This window comes from Cheilinus undulatus, linkage group 7 (assembly GCF_018320785.1).
Source record: "Cheilinus undulatus linkage group 7, ASM1832078v1, whole genome shotgun sequence".
Classification (NCBI taxonomy): domain Eukaryota; kingdom Metazoa; phylum Chordata; class Actinopteri; order Labriformes; family Labridae; genus Cheilinus; species Cheilinus undulatus.
This window is the reverse complement of record NC_054871.1, coordinates 37470666-37489847: the sequence shown is the minus strand read 5'-3', so window position 1 is coordinate 37489847 and position 19182 is coordinate 37470666. Positions and strand designations below refer to the sequence as shown.

Below are 19182 nucleotides of genomic sequence, written 5' to 3'. Positions count from 1 at the left end.
TTAACCCATTTTTCTCCTCTTTTCACAATTGTTCAATTATTCACTGTATTCCCCAAAAAAGTAGTCTCAGTTTCTTCTACTTACTTTATTTTCTGACATTGTGGCCTAACTATAAAGTCTGACATTACTTTCCTATTAGTTTAGTGTGTCCTTATTGTTTACACTACTAATAAAAAGGTCATTCTGTTTCCGCCATAGAGAATTTTCTGTAAACTTGGCCTAGGGGTGGCAACTGTTTAAAGCTACTTTTGTGTCCTGAAAATATCGACGCACTCAGATAATTTTTTTAAACTCACAGAGACATTGCAGCAGACGGGTTAAAAACCTCCATCTGTAGTATGGAAGAGCATAATCAGACAATGCTCATGTATGCTCTGTTTCCAGTTAGCAGTCAGTTCAGTTCAGTACAACGTGTCATAGTTTTGCATAAACCCTGATCTTGCTTGCATTTCCACTGCTGGTGTCTGTCCAGTCCTTCTCTCTTTCTCTGCTCTTTTAGTGGTTGCAAATAGCTTTTTAATGAATCCATATGGATACACAGATCCTCCATGGATTTAAAGTGGAGAGGAAGCTCACCTGAAATGTTTCAAGGCTCCATCTCCTGTAATTAGAGAATCTGAAGCTCAGTCACACAGTGCAGTGTTCATCCATACCACACTCTGTGCACACAACACGGCTTACATGCATGTAGGGGTTCACTGCAGAGTAGGCCAGCAGGAAGTCAGCTTTATGAAAATGCAACGTTGGTGGGGTGAAATAGACTATGGTGATGAAAATTAGACTTTGGCAGAATGCCATGGTTTAGATCAGTTGTGGCCACATTGCCATATTGGTTTTTGAGCTCCAGCCTACTCTGAATAGCTGTTTTTTTAACAGAAGAAAGTGATATGTATTGTAACTTATGATAAACTAAACCTTATACACCAGCATGAACACTAACTAACCATCAATGTAACATTTTCTTTCCCTTACAGCAACATGTTCCCTGCTAACCTGGTCCAGGCCACGTTTCAGCAGGTAAGACCTGTTAACGAGAACTCTCAAAAATGATGTTTTAGGACATTAATGCAGCTCTTTATTCACTTCTCCCCCTTTCCCCTGTCAACAGTATCGAACAAGCAGTGAGATCAAAGTCAAACCCAAGCCTACAGTGAGTCAGGCCCAATCAGAGTCCAGTACGCGGCGAGCGCTCATCTACGGTATCCAGGATGAGAACGGAACAGACATCCAGAACTTTGCCCTCGACCTGACCCCTCCTCCAGATGTGATCATAAGCACTCGGGAAGGAACCAGTGACGGGATGAACGTTCTAGGAATTGTGATTTTCTCTGCCACCATGGGTAAAATCCTGCATAATTCTACCTTTAATGTGTACCTTTTGACCTCAAGATGACATTTTAACAGGAAGTTGAACGTGTCTTCATCCATCACTTTAAATGTTCGTGCCATGTGTTCTGACAGGTATTATGTTGGGGAGGATGGGGCCAAATGGCAGTGCCTTGGTGAACTTCTGCCAGAGCCTTAATGAAGCCGTCCTCAGAATTGTGGCTATTGTTATATGGTAATGATTTCCTTACAGCTCTATTTCATTCCAGGATCTAGAGATGGTTTTTCCTTTATTATCAGTATGCAGTAGGAGGTTCAAAAACCTGATAATGAAATATTACAAGAGCTTACATGTGGCCATGTTCTGTATTCAGAAAATCCCTTTTGCCAATTTTAAATTTTAGATTATCTTTAAATTTACCAAAAATGTACAACGTAGCACACTATGATGGATATCTATCAACTATGGGGGCAAAATACTAGGACTACTTGCTCCATACTAAGCTGAAGTGTAGATTGGATCCAAAATTTCCAGCCCAGCTCTTCCCAAGCCTGTGTATATTATCCCAGAGCACAGCCTTGACTACATTATGGGTCCAAGCCTGATCTAAACCCAACTCTTTATAATTCTTAAAGTTTAAACTTCAAATCTCAGTTGTTTTAATGAAAAAAAATCTGTTCAGATGAGATCGTACTGAGCATAAAATAGAAACATGTATTACAGGCGTAGCCTGCTGACTGTGGTACAACAGAATCGTTTTAAAAAACAAACTAATGAAACTGGAATGGACTAAATGGACGGTAACCCTTGAAAAGATTGAAAATAATTTGACCATAGGGACATGTTAAACTAAGGTGTGAGGCAGACCAAGAGTCCCCTTTCCATTTTGAGACATAAGTAAAATCTGTCTTATCTGATGAAAGTCTAAAGCCACAGAGTCTTATTAGGTCTCAAAATATTCATTAATGTGGTAATCGTGATGTCAAAGATATATTTTGCAGCTGCAGTGTGAAAAGATCTGAGCTGAATGTGGGTCATCTTTGCTGAGATACTGAAATTTAGGAGTGTGCAATTAGAAATTTAGGTTAAATTGGTAATGACCTGCTGCTAATTTCAAATCACAGCAGTTGCAAGATTTCTTTAACCTGAATGTGAATCAAAATACCAGATTAACACATTTTTAAGACAGATGTTATGCTCTATGCATCATGCAAACATTTAAGTGTCATCTTTTTTATAAAAGTTTGCAAAAATCATACTTTCCTTTTGTAAATGTTTGTCTTAGCAAAAAGGAGAGAGACATAAAATGAGAATTCTCTTCAATATAACAGTTCATATCAAATTTTCAATGAGTCAAAATAATTGCAATTAGATATATTTTTATTTGTTCAGCCTTAGTTAAATCTGCCAAATATTGTGTGTGTTATAAAAAGAATGATTATTGCTTGTTTGTTGAAGAAATGCACTTACAGAATAATTGCATGTTTAATCACAATTGCATTTTTTTGGGAAGAAATCATAATTTGATAATTCCCAAATTGTTTAGTCCTGTCAAAATTGCAGTTTTTGAAGTTGTTTCCTAAAATACAAGGTAAATGAATAAATCGTGACCTATTTGTGATCTAACAGCTACCGCTGCTAACTGTAAACTTCTCACTCTGCCAGGTACTTTCCTTTTGGCATTGTGTTCCTGGTGGCTGGTAAGATCCTGGAGATGAGCGACCCTTCAGCCATGGGGAAAAAGCTAGGATTTTATGCCGTTACTGTGGTGTTTGGTCTGATCTTGCATGGTCTGTTCATCCTGCCTGCCATGTACTTCTTCATCACCAAAAAGAGCCCCATTGTTTACATACGGGGAATCCTGCAAGCCCTGCTCATTGCTCTAGCAACCTCATCCAGGTATGGATAAAGAGAATAAAGACAAAAAACTCAACGGGTCTTATTCACCAACCATTCACAAGCAAAGATCTGTTCTTAAAACCCTCTCACCTAGTTTTCAGAAAATTTTGACATTCACCAAAAGTTTCCTTCTGGGATTTGTTCTTAGCAAAGAATAAAATCTAAGAAAACACCTATTCTGAGTGCTGATATGACAGGATGAAAGGTTGATTTTTGCACTTATTATAAATATATCATTAAAATTAAGAATGACACAAAAGAATATTATTTCAACTCTATTTTACAACATTTTTATTAATTTAAAACTTTTATATTATTCAATAATATACACAAATACATAATTACATAATGACACGAGGTAGTGGAGGACCCAAAAGCAGACTCAAACATAGGAGAAGAGTTGAAAAAACTTTTATGAAGAAATTCAAAAACAGAACAGTCTCTGACTATCTGATCAAAACTGAAAACTGAGAGGCTGAATAAAACACAAACATCTGTTTACAAATCTCCAAAACATAAGCTGGCTGTAATTGAGATGAGGACAAAGACGTCCTGGCAGCAGCATGCTGCCAACCTCAATCTAAGTAACTCTTGATTGAATGTCTTCATCAGGAGTGCTTCATCAATGAGGTGATTGCAGGCAGGAGTTTAGCCTGCCGCTGAAGTCAGGCTTGGATTATGACAAATATAATGATAAAAGTATCAAATTAAAACATGCAGTGTTTGATCTTAGTGGCAAAATGTTTAATTATGAAGATAAATTGGTATGTTTCTGTAACTGTAGGATGGTTATCAGAGTAACTCTGTGACTGTTGGATGATCATCAGAGTAACTCTGTGACTGTTGAGTGATCATCAGAGTAACTCTGTGACTGTTGAGTGGTCATCAGAGTAACTGTGACTGTTGAGTGGTTGTCAGAGTAACTCTGTGACTGTTGAGTGGTCATCAGAGTAACTCTGTGACTGCTGAATGATCATTAGAGTAACTCTGTGACTGTTGAATGATCATCAGAGAAACTCTGTGACTGTTGATTGGTCATAACAGTAACTCTGTGACTGTTGAATGATCATCAGAGTAACTCTGTGACTGTTGATTGGTCATCAGAGTAACTCGGTGACTGTTGAATGATCATCAGAGTAACTCTGTGACTGTTGAGTAGTCATCAGAGTAACTGTGAATGTTGAATGGTCATCAGAGTAACTCTGTGACTGTTGAGTGATCATCAGAGTAACTCTGTGACTGTTGAATGATCATCAGAGTAACTCTGTGACTGTTGAATGGTTATCACAGTAACTGTGACTGTTGAATGATCATCAGAGTAACTCTGTGACTGTTGATTGGTCATCAGAGTAACTCGGTGACTGTTGAATGATCATCAGAGTAACTCTGTGACTGTTGAGTGGTCATCAGAGTAACTGTGAATGTTGAATGGTCATCAGAGTAACTCGGTGACTGTTGAATGATCATCAGAGTAACTCTGTGACTGTTGAGTGGTCATCAGAGTAACTCTGTGACTGTTGAGTGGTCATCAGAGTAACTCTGTGACTGTTGAATGGTTATCACGGTAACTGTGACTGTTGAATGTCATCAGAGTAACTCTGTGACTGTTGAATGTCATCTGAGTAACACTGTGACTGTTGAATGGTTATCACAGTAACTCTGTGATTGCTGAATTGTCATTTGAGTAACTCCGTGACTGTTGAGTAGTTATCACCATAATTCTGATTTTTGGTCTTTAGAGTAACTTAGGATCTGTGAGGTGCATCTGAAAAAGGAAGTTGCTGTACTGTAAATATATCCTTATACGGTCATAAAAGGGAAGATATGTCACTAATTTGGGTGAAGCATGAACTTCCCCCCAAATTACAAGAGCATGGCTTTCATCAACTGAAGAACACAGGCGTGACCAGTTTCACACTTTAAGAATGTCTCATGAATCCAACATAGGTTTCTCTTAGAATTTTCTTATGAATGCATTTAGAAAAAATCTTATTGGTGAATGAGCCCTTATGAGCTTAAATTTGTTATTACCCTTAGATTGACACTTTCTGGGAGACATGCCCTATAGTTTTTTAGTATGTGATATGATTTTATCTTATTACAAATGGCAGGAAAATGGTCATGAAAAGCTTCATAGGAATTTTAGGATTAAGATAAGAAAACATGGCAAGTTGAAAGAGATGGAAGTATTTTAGGGATTCAAATAACAGCCTTTCATAGGTAACCCTTGTTTTGTGTGTGTGTGTGGGTGTGGGGGTGGGTGTGTGTGTGTGTGTTCTTAATTTATGCATGCATGAGCTTTTGATGGTTTGGGACATAGCTTACTCTCACTTTTTAATTTAAATGAATGTCAGTGTGTCTTGCATGCCTTCCTTGTTCATATCAGCAGAAATAACCATTTTAGATTTGTCTTAATCCATGCAGAAATAAATGAAAACCAGTTGCTGCCTGAGGGCTGGAATGCAGCAAACTTAAAATCTTAAACACAACACTGTGCTTTGGAAAATAATACTCAGCAATGTCACAACAAAATCAGTTCAACCACAATGAAATCCAGTTCTTTTAAAATGTTGACACATGAAATCAATTACTTCACAAGACTGTTTATTCAGCTCATATTGCTAGTGATCACAGTATTGACTAGTTTCTTCTGCTAAACCATTAACATAGCATTAATATAGCCAGATATGTTTGCTATAAGCACAGAGTAACAAAAATCACTTGTTTTATGGCTGAATTTTAATGTTCTGTTTGCCTCTATGTCCACCATAAATTGGTAATTTTGTGTATAGTCCTGTCACTATACACAGTAAGCATATTGATAATCTTTGAGTATCTCATAATTTGATTGGATACTGACCTTTGTGGTTGCTTTGATCAAGAATAAATATTTGATTCAAAACAGTCCCCAATTCACAACACATCCCGTGTTTCTTAAAAAAGGGTGTCTGTTTCAGGATCTACTCCAGTCTGCTGTGCATAAAGGAGGAATATATATTATGATTTAACAATAAAAAGTACATGAATTTTTTAGTTATTAAATATGGTTACTGTTACAGTCGAGGCCACAATTGTCTTCTGAGCAGATTAGGTAGGGTAAATAACACCTTGGTCTTCAGAAATCAAGGTTATAATAGTTTTGGATTTTTCATTTGTTTTTATTTTTGTCTTCACTTCTTGTGTTCAAGTTTTAGATAGTTTTTACTGCTTGTTTAGTTTGTTTGTTTTTTTTTTTTTTTGCAAAAATACTTAGTTTTAGGTTAGTTTTTATTAGTTTCAGTGTTAGTTTTAGTTTTTTATATATGTCAGAGCTGAGTAACATCATACATTTATAAAAACATTCAGACATGCTTCTCTTCACTTATCATTTTAATTATTTAAAGATGATGTTTGAATACAACTCCAGATATCAAACCAGCACTGTGCGACGTCCTAACCAATCAATTTAGGCAATTTTACACTCCCCAGACTTGTGCGTAGGTGCCAGTCAGTATGGTTGTGTCAAAGAATAATAATTTGTCTCTATTTTCTATTTTATTTTAGTAACTTTTGTAAGCACTCTAAAGAGTTTTAGTTAGTTTTAATTTTTGAGGTAAAGCTTAGTTTAATTTAGTTTCGGTTAACAAAAATGTTCTTTTTAATCTTAGTTTTAGTTATTTAGTCAGTTTTAGTGAACTATAATAACCTTGTTTAGAACCATCAGATGGTCAAGCCTTTTGCTGAATTTGATTGAAAGGGAGGAACTTGTCCCAAAATCAACTCAAGTATCTTTTATTGTGTTCTCCATTAAGCCTGTAGCAGCTGAACTTTTTACTTGGTTTTTACTACAGAAACAAGTCCTGTTTCTCTTTAAAGGTCGAAAACAGACCAGTCGAGTCAACTTGTTTTTTTACCTATGCGTGGTTATGGTGATGTTTTGTACATGAATGCTTCTGCTCAGGGTCTACAGATGTTGGACAGTGTTTATCATGGAGCTCTGAGATTTATCACAAACTGTGGATTTCTTACTCACCATTGTTCTTTATATTCTAAAGTCAGTTGGACATTGGTTTGTGTTCATTTATAAAGCCATTATTGGAAAAATTCCTGATTCTCTCTCCTCTTTTTAATCTTAAAAGTTGGAATACACAACCTGAGATCACTGGACTTTGTACAGTTTGTTGTTTCCAGAGTCCGAACTCAAATGGGAAAGAAGGCTTTTAGGATTTTCAGCACGTTTTGCTTGGAACAACCTGCAGACTAAATCTAAACTGCAAAATTTGGTGTCTTTGAATGTTTTTAAATCTGAATGTCACTGTTTTAATGGATGACTTACAATGGTTTCCAATCACTTCATTTGTACTGTATGAGTCTGAGTGTATTGTTTGATGAAACTCTCTCTTGAAAAAGAGATCTGTTGGTCTCAATGGGACTAACCTGGTTAAATAAAGGTTAAATAAAATTTTAAAAATAACTAGGGTCTAGTCAGTGCCTGAGTCAGCCCTAACTAAAAGCTTTATCTAAAGGGAAAGTGCTAAGCCTTCTCCTAGAGGCAGAAAGAGTATTTGCCTTCTGGACCCTGACTGGTTCATGACTTTAGAGGACTGATGCTTGATAACTAAAGGCTCTGCCTCCCAGACTCTGCAGACCTGTACTCTAGAAACGGCCATAATACCTCCCCTATTACCAGTCTATTGTTACAAATTCACCGCAACATATTTCTATTTTTTCTGCCATTTATTTTCTGTTTTTTATTATCAAATACAGGTGCATCACAAAAAATTAGAGTATCATATAAAATAATTCCTGTTATTCAGATCAGAAAGTTAAATTTACATACACTCTAGATTAATCTCATACAAGGTGAAACATTTCAAGACCTTTTTTTGTTTTAATCTTGATGATTACACCTCACAGCTTATGAAAGTCAAAAATCCACTATCTCAAAATATAAGAATATTGTAGAAATGTCCAATTTGTAAAGTTTTCCTGAGCCCTTATTGTCTTATTCTGGTTCAGAGTAACAGACTGACTGGCTCCATGCTACGTCACATAGATGCAGTAATTAGTGCAAAAGGATCTCCAACCACTTACTGAGTGTATAAATGAGCATAATTTCCCAGAAGGTCAACCTTTCTGTATTATAAATCGTTTTTGGACTGGTGTTTTGTGATTTTCTAACATATAGAGATAGTGGATTTCTGATTTCTGTGAGCTGTAAGCTGTTATCATCAATATTAAAACAAATAGGTCTTGAAATATTTCATTTTGAAACGATGAATCTTGAATTTCAGAAACAGATTTTTAGCTGTTTTCCTCCGCAGATGCTACAAGGCAGCACAACCCTACAGAAATGCCCTAGAGGCAATAATATAACACGTGACCTGACTAATTGTATTCTTTAACTGTCTTCTGTCTCTCCCAGCTCTGCCACATTGCCTATAACCTTCAAGTGCCTCCTTGAGAACAACCACATTGACCGCCGGATCATCCGTTTTGTGCTCCCTGTGGGCGCCACCATCAACATGGATGGCACCGCTCTCTATGAGGCCGTGGCAGCAATTTTCATCGCCCAAGTCAATAATTACGAGCTGGACTTTGGCCAGATCATCACCATCAGGTCAGTGGACCATGCTAGATGCCATCTGTGCTTTTAAGCTCATTATCGTGGTAAAGATATCATCTGGATTTTAGAGCAGTGATATCAACAGCATTTAATCTTTTCCCCTGATAACAGAAATACATTGTGCCATATAAAACTACAATAAATGTGATATGCACTGAAAAGATGAACTTACATTTTGCGTTTTTTCTGGACGTACTAGACACATGATGTGGGAAAGTTTGAGAACATACTGTAGATGTTTCTGTTGTCAGAGCATGCTTTTGAGCCTTTTTCTTCCTGTGAGCCATAAAAAGGAGCAGTATGAGAAGGGAAAAAGGTAGACCTTGCCTTGCCTTCAATTGAGTGCAGAGGAAGTCTCGCCTTTCATCAAGACATCCAAAAAATCAGAGGAAACACATCAAAGGTCACTGACGAGTAGCCAACCACTCAGATATTTAAGGGTTGTGGACTGCTGGTGGGTAAAGTTGAAAAACGAAACCTTTGAAGCGTTCTGGTAGCATCTGGTATTGGAGAAAGCCTCAGAACAAGTTCAGAAGTAGAAACATTTGATTTATAGGGAGCTACAGGAGCTGATCATTGACATCATCTCAAAGGCGGCAGCTGGAGAGACAAAAGTTACTGATGAGTGTCCTGAGCAAGACTATCAGATTGAAATCACAGCAAGGGTACTAAAAGAAAGGGGTCTTCTACTGGAAAAAAGAGCCATGTAGGCCGGGGATACACTTGCTGTTTCACCTTGAATGGAGGTTTTCATCCAGCTGCGTCAGACAAATTCTTGAAGCTAGAGCCCTGCATGGGACGCTTTTCTTAATGACACTCTCGCCAGATTTCTGACCATTACTGCCCGCTCCTGCAGCGCAAGCCTTTCACTCCCACAGCAGGTCTTTCCAATCCCACCTGCATCCCACACGGATTCTGACAATCTACTATTTAGAATAACAGTGTGTGTAATTAAAGGGGGGGAATATTAATGTGTTCACTCAAGCACCACCTTGACAAAGTTTCCTCCCTGAATGAAGGAAAAGTCTAGAAAACAACCACAACAGTCACATCCTTATCATACTTAATGATGCCACACATGGATAAAAGAGCAGCTGGGAGTCTCAGACTGATTTAACTCCTGTTTAAGGCTTAGAAATAGCAATGTCAAAGTAATATTTAAAGACATTATTTACACATTATTTCATCATTTATTTCAAAGTCAAGGCACTTCCATCAGCTTAATGCAATAAGACAAACTTGCATGGAAAAGGGAAAAGATTTCATAGATAAGTCATGATGTGCAGGAAATTAAGCAGAAAAAACTGACACACATTGAGTGGAAAATGGGTGAAAAGCTTCAAACATAGTTACCCTATGTTTGGAGTTGGTGAAAAGAAGTGGCAAAAAATGTGGGAGCAGCAGGAAAATATGCATTAGATGGCCAAACAGTGGCAAAAATTGGCAAAAACTGTGAAGAATGGGTTACATTATGGCTTGGCATAGAGAAGCAAAATATGACAAAAGAGATAAAACGCATCAAAAATTAGTCAAAGTTGCATTAAATGGGGATAAAACTGAAAACAAAGAAAAAAATGGCTCAAAAAATGGCAAAAACTGGACAAGAAAATAGCAAAAATGTGTTCAGTGGCCAAATAGTGGCAAAATAGGATCTGAGTGGCAAAAAAGTGTTTTGAGTACTGCAAGCAGTAAAAATGGATGGCCAAACAGAAGCAAAAATGGGTAAGATGGGAAAGGTATGGCAAAAATGGGACAAAGTGCCAAATAGAAATAGCAAAAATGGAAAATGGACATTAAACTGGCAAAACATTGGCAAAAATGCTTATTTTATATTATTTTTTCAAGGGGGGGGGGGGGGGGGTATTCTCTGGGTTTGTCAGGGGCCCAACCAAACAATTCAGACTGATAACCAGTTGTCAGAACACACCATCTGTATCTGTTTCTTAAACATGTGAAGATAAAATACACACTCTTTATTAGGTATACTGCTCATTAACTTAAATATCTAATCCAGGCTTTCTCAACCTGGGTGCCTTCTAACATCATTAGGGGTGCATTTGAAATACTTTAAATTCAACTTAGAATCACCATGAACATGGAGATTACTGTCCTAATAGTGATAATCAAAATTGTCCCATTTCCCTTTTCCTGAAATGATGTCAGGTTGGCCGAAATGCACCAGAATGTGTTTATAAGGTCTACACACCCATCCAGAAAAATGTAGACATTATTATTGTTTTCAGAAAGTTCTACCGAGCTGTGGTTCAATAGCTGCAGTCTCTTAAGTGACAAAAAATGGCCGCTCATGAGGCTGCACATAACAAGGGTAGATCACCTGTTAAGATGATGGTAACCAAAGAGCCCAGAACAACTTCCAAAGAGACTAGAGGTGAACTCCAGGGTCAAGGTATATCAGTGTCAGACTGCACCATCCATCGCTGTTTGAGCCAACTTGAATTTAATGCAAGATGACTGAGGAAGACTCCACTGCTGAGAGCAATTCATAGAAAATCGAGACTGGAATTTGCCAAAATGTATATTGACAGGCCACAAAGCTTGTGGGAGAATGTCCTTTGGACGAAGGAGACAAAACTGGAGCTTTTTGACAAATCACATCCACTCTATGTTCACAGATGCAAAAATGAAGCAAAGAAAAGAAAAGAAAAGAAAAAAAAAGAAAAGAAAAGAAAAGAAGACTGTACCTACTGTGAAACATGGAGGAGGCTCGGTTATGTTCTGGGGCTGCTTTGCTTCATCTGACACAGTCTTGAATCTGTGCAGTGTGCAATGAAATCTCTAGACTATCAAGGCATTCTGGAGTGAAATGTGCAGCCCACTGTCAGAAAGCTTGGTCTCAGTCACAGGTTGTGGGTCCTCCAACAGGATATGACCCAACACACACAGCTAAAAACAGCTAAAAACAGCTAAAAACGAAACACTGGACTATTCTGAAGTGGCCTTCTATGAGCCCTGATCTAAATCCTCTTGCACATCTGTGGAAGAAACTGAAACATGAAGTCTGGAGAAGGAGGAGGAGTGGGCAAAAATACCTGTGGACAGGTACAGAAGTCTCACTGAGAGATGCAGAAATTGCTTGATTGCAGAGGTTTTTCTTTCTTTAACAGAAGGGTACCAAAAATTTTGTCCACATGTGTATACTAATGTGCCATCTTCTGTTCTTTAAATGGAGGCTTGGGTGTGATATCAGAGGAGTCAGATGTTTAATCCAAATCTATCCACCAGCTCTGTTTCTATCTACCATTGATATGATGCATCAACTATTGCTTCAAAGATGTTTCAGTATGCAGTTTTTAAACTTTCAGTGTTTACTACACAGAGTGTAGTCTTGTTTGATGTTTTAAAATGAAGGAAATCAGATGCTTGAGAGAAAATTACAACTTCCTTTCATCTTTAAATTGCACCACTGTGCAAAATGGACAAGATTGCTGGGCTGACATTTTGAAAAGAAATGTGGTGCAGAAACCTCCATGTGGAGGCTGTCTCCATGTGGCCTCAGCAGACTCGACTATCACATGACAGTTACCCCACCTCCACCTTCACACATCACACTGTGATGAGAGGTGGGGTCGTCCTGCCCTGGACCTCTGGATCTGTGCCAGATATCAGATGTGCACCAGCATCTAGTTTACAGCCTCTGCTATTTGCTCTCGTCTTATTACCTTCAATTTCTAATCAGCATTAAGTCAGACAGTCGCTCTAAAAACATGATTAATCATTTCTGTTGTGAACAAACATCAGTCAGTCTCAAGAGGACAGAGACAGCTCAAAATAAGACTGTCTGACTTGGTCAGAAAATAACTATTACTTTCAGCCTGGGGCTCAGTTCTGTTTGAGACAGGTAGAAAATTTCTGCAGGGGTATTTATTTAATATTAAATATTAAAAGTAAAATGTTTTAAGCTTTGGCTTTGTTGCCTGCCTATCAGTCTTTGTTTGCTTCACTGACACTAGCTAGCTATCCATTCCAGAGTTTTGTAATTACATTTTCAAAAGTAAGATAATATCCAAACTATGGCTTGCTAGATATATTGTTACTATTTTCAGAGATGTTGTAATTTTTTGAAGCTGTTTACTCACAGCAAAGAGTTTCTTATTAATGCCCACAAATGCCTCATTATTTGATAAGTGATGTGCCACCCTAGTGCTACAGTCTATAGTTGTTCTGCCTTATGAACAATACTTTTTTTTAATCTAATAAGGCAACAGAAGTTTACTCATTGAGCACTATTCTTATGTAAAGCAAAGCGAAGTGCTTTAAGAGTTGAAAACTCTAAATGGCATTAAAAGACATTATGTTCAGCAATTATAAGACATTAAGATATAAAACTATTAAATGTAAGACAAAAATGTGATATGAAGCAAAAATATATATTAAGTGCAAAATACATAGAAATATCCATCCCTGATTTTCCCTCCTGACACAGACGAATGGAGAGACTTAGTAAACGAAGTGTAGGAGAGACATGAGACTTTCCTTTCTGTGCAGCGTCACTTGAAGAGACATCCATTTGTTATGACAGTGTTAGCTGATCATCAATCAGGTGTAAGTCTACTTAAACAGTGGTTTGTGTCTACTTATTCTGATAAGTTTCACACAATAGCAGCTTTTTGGCGTCAGTATGTGTGTTATTACAAACTCCTAAACATGAAGAGTAACCAGCAGTCTGTTAGAAAGAAAATATATGGATCATTTCTACTAGCACAATTCAGTGATGGGGGGGGTCGCTCACTGCCATACCTTGAATTAACTGCTGGAGGAGAAAGCCACATTTTAAAGGGACTGCAGTGATATGATAGGCTAACAATGAGGGAGTGGAGCAGTGCTATTGGATAGGCGTGACCAAGTGATGTAAACTAAATAGAAAACTGACTTGAGCTTTTATGGTGCTTTCCTTGTCATCTGACTACTCAAAGCGTTTTTACTCTGCAGGTCACGCCTACTCATTCATACCCTTTCACACCATTCACTCCACATTCACACACTGATGGCAGAGGTTGCTACGGAGATCTATGTTGATTTTTGGCAGCAGTTTGTCACTTTCTCTTCTCTCTTGGGTCCTGGGTGGGGCTCCACTTTTCTTTGTCGCATGTGTGGGGGCTCTGAGGAAAAATGGTTGGGAAACTCTGCATTAAGCCACATCCATTTCCTGAGAGGGGTGTAGTCAGGGCGGAGTCAGGCAGCTCATTGAGATTTAAAGGCACAGACACAGAAACAGCTCGCTCTGAGCAGGGCTGAAACAGAGAGGTTTTTAGACATGCAAAAGCAGATGCTACCTGTTTTTCTTTACATTGAAAAAATGAAGTTTACATTGTTGCTTGTGATAATAAAAGCCTCTGTCATCTCACAGCATCACAGCAACTGCAGCCAGTATAGGTGCAGCAGGGATCCCACAGGCTGGACTGGTCACCATGGTGATCGTGCTAACATCCGTGGGCTTGCCAACCGATGACATCACTCTCATCATCGCAGTAGACTGGGCATTGTAAGTAGCATGTTTTTATCGAATAACACCACAGTTAAAAGCATAAGAGCCTCTTCATTTTTCATTTGGTAAAAAACATTTTAGATCAATTCAATGTACTCATCCTCCCTCTCATGTCTGCAGAGATCGATTCCGCACCATGGTTAATGTGATGGGTGACGCCTTGGCCACGGGTATCATGGCTCACATCTGCAGGAAGGACTTCATGAAAGAGGGAGATGGGGTGAGATTTTGTACAGATTTAGCCCTGATTTTTTTTCTCTGCAGGAAGCAACAACACAACACAAGCTTTTTTAAAGACCAGAAAAAGTAAAGTGCCTATGAAAAGTATTCAAAGCTGAGTTTACTGTTTTTAGTTTTAGCTTCAGCAAGTCTCACCTCAGCTACTTTCAAAGTACTACACCCTCACTGTCTATTTTCTCCTTCCTTGTCTGCAACCCTTGTCCTCCCAGGTGCCTTTGATCTGTGAGCCCAAACCCATCATGAACACCCCACCTCTAATGAACTGTCACAACAACAACGGAAACTTCCGGCCCCCGTCTTCAGGCGTCAAACACGACCTCATCCCCTCAGACGTGGCCCGGCTGATGCAGCTGGAGGAGGGCGTACGGCCGCAGACGGAGAGAAGGAAGCCTCCGATTCCCCCGCGTCACCTGAAGAAAAGCAAAGAACACTGCACCATTGACATGAATGGCCTTGAGACCAACGTATAGCCTCTTGCTGGGGTTTAGTGGATCATCCAGTGTGCTGATCAGGACTTATAAAGATGGACTGGTGTTAGGACAGCACAGCCATCTTTAATGGTGTCAAAAGTCATAGAAGAGTCCTGAAGCCTGACAGGAAAGCCTGCATGAGAGGAGACGTTCGGTTTATGGTCATTTTTACACTCAGACTTGACGAAGCAACAGGCTGATAATGGAGTGAAGGACACCAAAAGGACAAAAGAAGATTTTTGCTTTAACGTTGTCCTTTGTTTGGATCTGCAGTGAGTTGCCACTAAACTCACTGCATTCTTAAACTGGTTTCTATTTCATATTGATATTTCATATTGATATTTTATATAATTTTTTTGTCACTGTGCAACACATTAAAGGAGGAAAGTGTTTATAATGTTTTATACTACACCAAGCAACCAGTTGTTTGTGTCATATGCAAGATAAGAAAGGACTGAAATGGTCTGGTTTGAGCTGAATGATCAAGAGGCAAAGTGAAAAGCCCTCATGTTTAATTTTGCCTTAACAAAGCTGCTGGTGCTAGGCTGATGGTAAATAGAGGACTGAAAGGTAGAGACCAGAAACTAAACAACTTTTACTGATGGGAAATTAGTGATTACCTTTGTGATTGGAGTTAACAGTTACAGGAGCGCTTCATTTAACCTTGAGTGGAATTTGGGCAACTATCAGCCATATTTCAGACACCCTTGGTTTTGGAAAATTAACTTCCTAAATGCCTGTATATACACTGGCCGACCATTTCATTAGGTATACCAGTTCAACTGCTCATTAAGACAAATATCTGACCAGCCAATCATCAGAAAGAGGAAGAAATGTGATTTAAGAGACTTTGAACATGCCATGGTTGTTGCAGTGCTAATTTTGGAAGCTAATTAAGTTTCAACCTTTGCCTTTAGACAAGTATTTCTTATGTTTAAATCACATTTTAGCAGTCTGACTCAACTCAACCGTGCAGACCAACGGGCAGCAAGAGGCCAACACTTCTCTTGGGTTGTCAAGTGGGAACCCCCCTCGCCAGTGTTTCACTTAGTGGGTCCCACGAAACCTCCATAGGGCTGAGCAGTGATCATGCTAGCTCCATGCTAGCTGTCATTGCCCATTCATTACACAAACAGCATTACCACCTTCAACAGTCATAGGCTTAGCAGGAGGGTGGGGGAAGCAGAGCCAGGGTGAGGTGCCCAGACTGGGGCTTGAACTCACCTCTGCTGGTCTAAGTTGACGCTCTACCTCCCCCTTCCACCCACCCTAGAAAGACTTGTAATAACAACTGTCAACCATTATGTAAAAACTATTTGTTTGATAATTCTGATTCCTTCAAAGGAGTGAATACAGCTGCTGCAAATGTCTCTAGTTACATTACCAAGGAGGGAGGAACAGTGCTCATAATGACCAATTATATCTCTCTATGAACTGAACTCACATATCATTTAAATAGATAAACTAATTTGTTTTTTGTTTAACTTAGGTTAACAAATGTAGAATAACGCCCAGCATAAATTATGGAAAAAGCAAACAAGAATACAGGAAATAAAGTCTGGAACACAATTTTCTGGTAGAGATAAATTTAAGTTAAAATCAGAGATGGTCATTTGAGTTTTGAAGTTTTTTTTTGTTTGTTTTTTTAAGTGAAACCTAGATTATGTTTTATTTTGAACATCAAACTAAAATCCATTAAAGACAAGGTAAAATCTTTGTTGTCAGGTCAGACAAGAAAAAAAAATGTAACTTGGAATTGGCCAATAGAATTCTAAGCAGTACACCAGTCATCAGCATAGGACTATAGGAGCTGGGGATCAAACCCGGGACCTTCCTGTTAAATGACAACCAACTCTACCTACTGATCAACAGCCATGATGAAAGACAAACCTCTTGTTACAAATGCAGAAGATCATCTCTGATCCACTGGTTGCTGCAATGTGATTGGCTGATTAGGTAAACAGGTATACCTAATAAAGTGATCAGTGAGTATACATAAAGTATAACACAGACTAAGCTCATGTAGAGGTGTAATAAAATTATCTATAGACAATATCTTTTGTGATCAATTTTCATAAAATAATTTACATGTGATGACTTGTGGCAAAAGTTATATTATCTTTAGTTTTTTTAAAAGCCTTGCAATTTATATCCTTACTCACAAAATCTCTTTATAGCACACTATACTGAATTACAACCCCTGTATCATGATAGATATCAAATCCCCAAAGTCTTGCTAACACATAGCCCTTATGATAGACTTCACAGCCAAGTCTTCAAATTTAAATCTGCATTTTTAATGCCACATAAAGACCACAATTCTTCAAATAAAAAATTGCATGCATTTTGGTAGGGCTTTCAAACAGTAAAGGTCCTGATGTACAACAGGCTGCAACCTTTTTTTTTCTCTTATAAAGAGATTGTATTTTTAGATGTGTTTTTCTATTTGACTCATTTGGCTTAAAATGTTAACACTGAACATGTATCTGAATACTGCAGACCAAAAAGAAACAAGCACTGTGAACAGAAACAATCTTTAGATTGTTCTGGTAGATGTAAAAGAAAACGCACAATGTTGTTCAGCCTTTTCAAATAATTTATTGCTGTGTTCAGTGACTGTATATGTGATAATACTCTACTGTTTTATGCTGAAGTGACACTGTATTAACAACAATATGGTAATTGTAACAGGACAAGTATTTTAATGTCATATAAAAATATCTGATATCATTCCAAAAAGAAAAAAAGAACTGAGTGAAGGAGCGGAATGAAGATATTTGTTGAAGGTTTGAAATATTTCACTGAAAAGTATGTGGCAAAGACAAGCATAAAGATAATAATATTAAAAAATTATCCACACTGTTGTTGTTTTTACTGCATGGATTATGTTGTCATTTCAAAGCTGAATTTGTTTTCTGTGACTATATAATAAGGTGCTAACAGTGCTCTCAGTTCAGTTGTTTCTAGATAAGTTATTAAGGTTCATGTTAAATCTGCACATGAGAAAATGCAATTATAGAAACTGATGCTTAGCAATGAAGCACATGATCTTTTTTGTAGCACACTCTCCATGAAACGGTGAGCAGAGCAACATTTGCACATACAGTTGGGGGAGATTGTCAGGGACATTTAATGACATTTTCACTTGAATGTGCGGCAATTCAACAAAAACAGTGATGACTCAAAGCTGTCAGCTGCCTTTATGGTTATGTACATCACTGGAGAGCAACAAGAGAAAACCAACACAAAAAACCCTTTTGTTTGACTGTATGATGAGTCATGTAAGGTTTTGAATGTTATCCTTGATATGAAAACTGTTTTGTTACAGAGAACAAATATGACAAGGATTATTGGCATTAGTAAGGTGCTGAAAATCACTGATAGATATGTGTTAAACTACAGAAGCCCACAGTGGACATGGATCCCTACATTTGATCTTCATTTTTCAATGAAAAATCTTTATTTTTCTGGACTTATTCATCTCATCACTTAGGGAAAACAATGCTGGTTTTCCTGCAATGGGTAAAATTCAGCCATTTTTTTTAGCTTTAGAGAAAGTCACTTATTATTTGGGGGGTATACCATGGTTTTTCTGCCTCTATGCCAGCGATAACCTGACACGCCAGATTGAATATTTTATATATACATTGCATCTGGGAGAGCTCCCATAGAAAGTGTTTGGGGAAAAGCAGGAATTTTCAAAAAAATTCTCAGAAGGTGGTTAGAGGAATTGGCTGTCTGGCACACTAATGACAGGCCAATCAGAGAGACAAGACAAAATGAGGTTGTGTGCATGCGTTTCTCCTGAGCTGCCAAGTTGCCACTGCCGTAGATTAATGGCAGAGCTTCTCGGTGAAAAAAATTGATGCCAAGGCCGGTCGGGAGACATGCATAAACATCTTCTCTGCCAGGATAAGCTTACGTCGTGACTCTTTGCTCTTGTTTTATAAAGAAATGTGATCCTGTTCTGATTAAACTGCCACTTCCATACAGTCACATCCGAGCAAATAGCTACCACAGCAGCAGCCATTGGATACATCAACAAACTCACCAATAAACCCACCTGTAACAATCGTGAATCAGGCCAGGAGAAGAGCGACAACATCTTTTCTATCATGAAAAGCTTTCAGTGTTG

General features: G+C 38.2%; 1 protein-coding gene across 1 annotated transcript in view; it reads left to right on the top strand.

Annotated features, from left to right (window-relative positions):
- slc1a7b (solute carrier family 1 member 7b) overlaps positions 1–15047 on the top strand; it is a 90666-nt gene extending 75619 nt beyond the window's left edge. Inside the window, exons 4-11 of the mRNA XM_041791670.1 lie at positions 975–1017; positions 1109–1340; positions 1462–1561; positions 2993–3226; positions 8631–8825; positions 14200–14334; positions 14458–14557; positions 14787–15047. Coding sequence (XP_041647604.1) covers positions 975–1017; positions 1109–1340; positions 1462–1561; positions 2993–3226; positions 8631–8825; positions 14200–14334; positions 14458–14557; positions 14787–15047 — 1300 coding nt within the window. The remainder of the gene's footprint in view (positions 1–974; positions 1018–1108; positions 1341–1461; positions 1562–2992; positions 3227–8630; positions 8826–14199; positions 14335–14457; positions 14558–14786) is intronic.
- The last annotated feature ends 4135 nt before the right edge of the window (positions 15048–19182 follow it).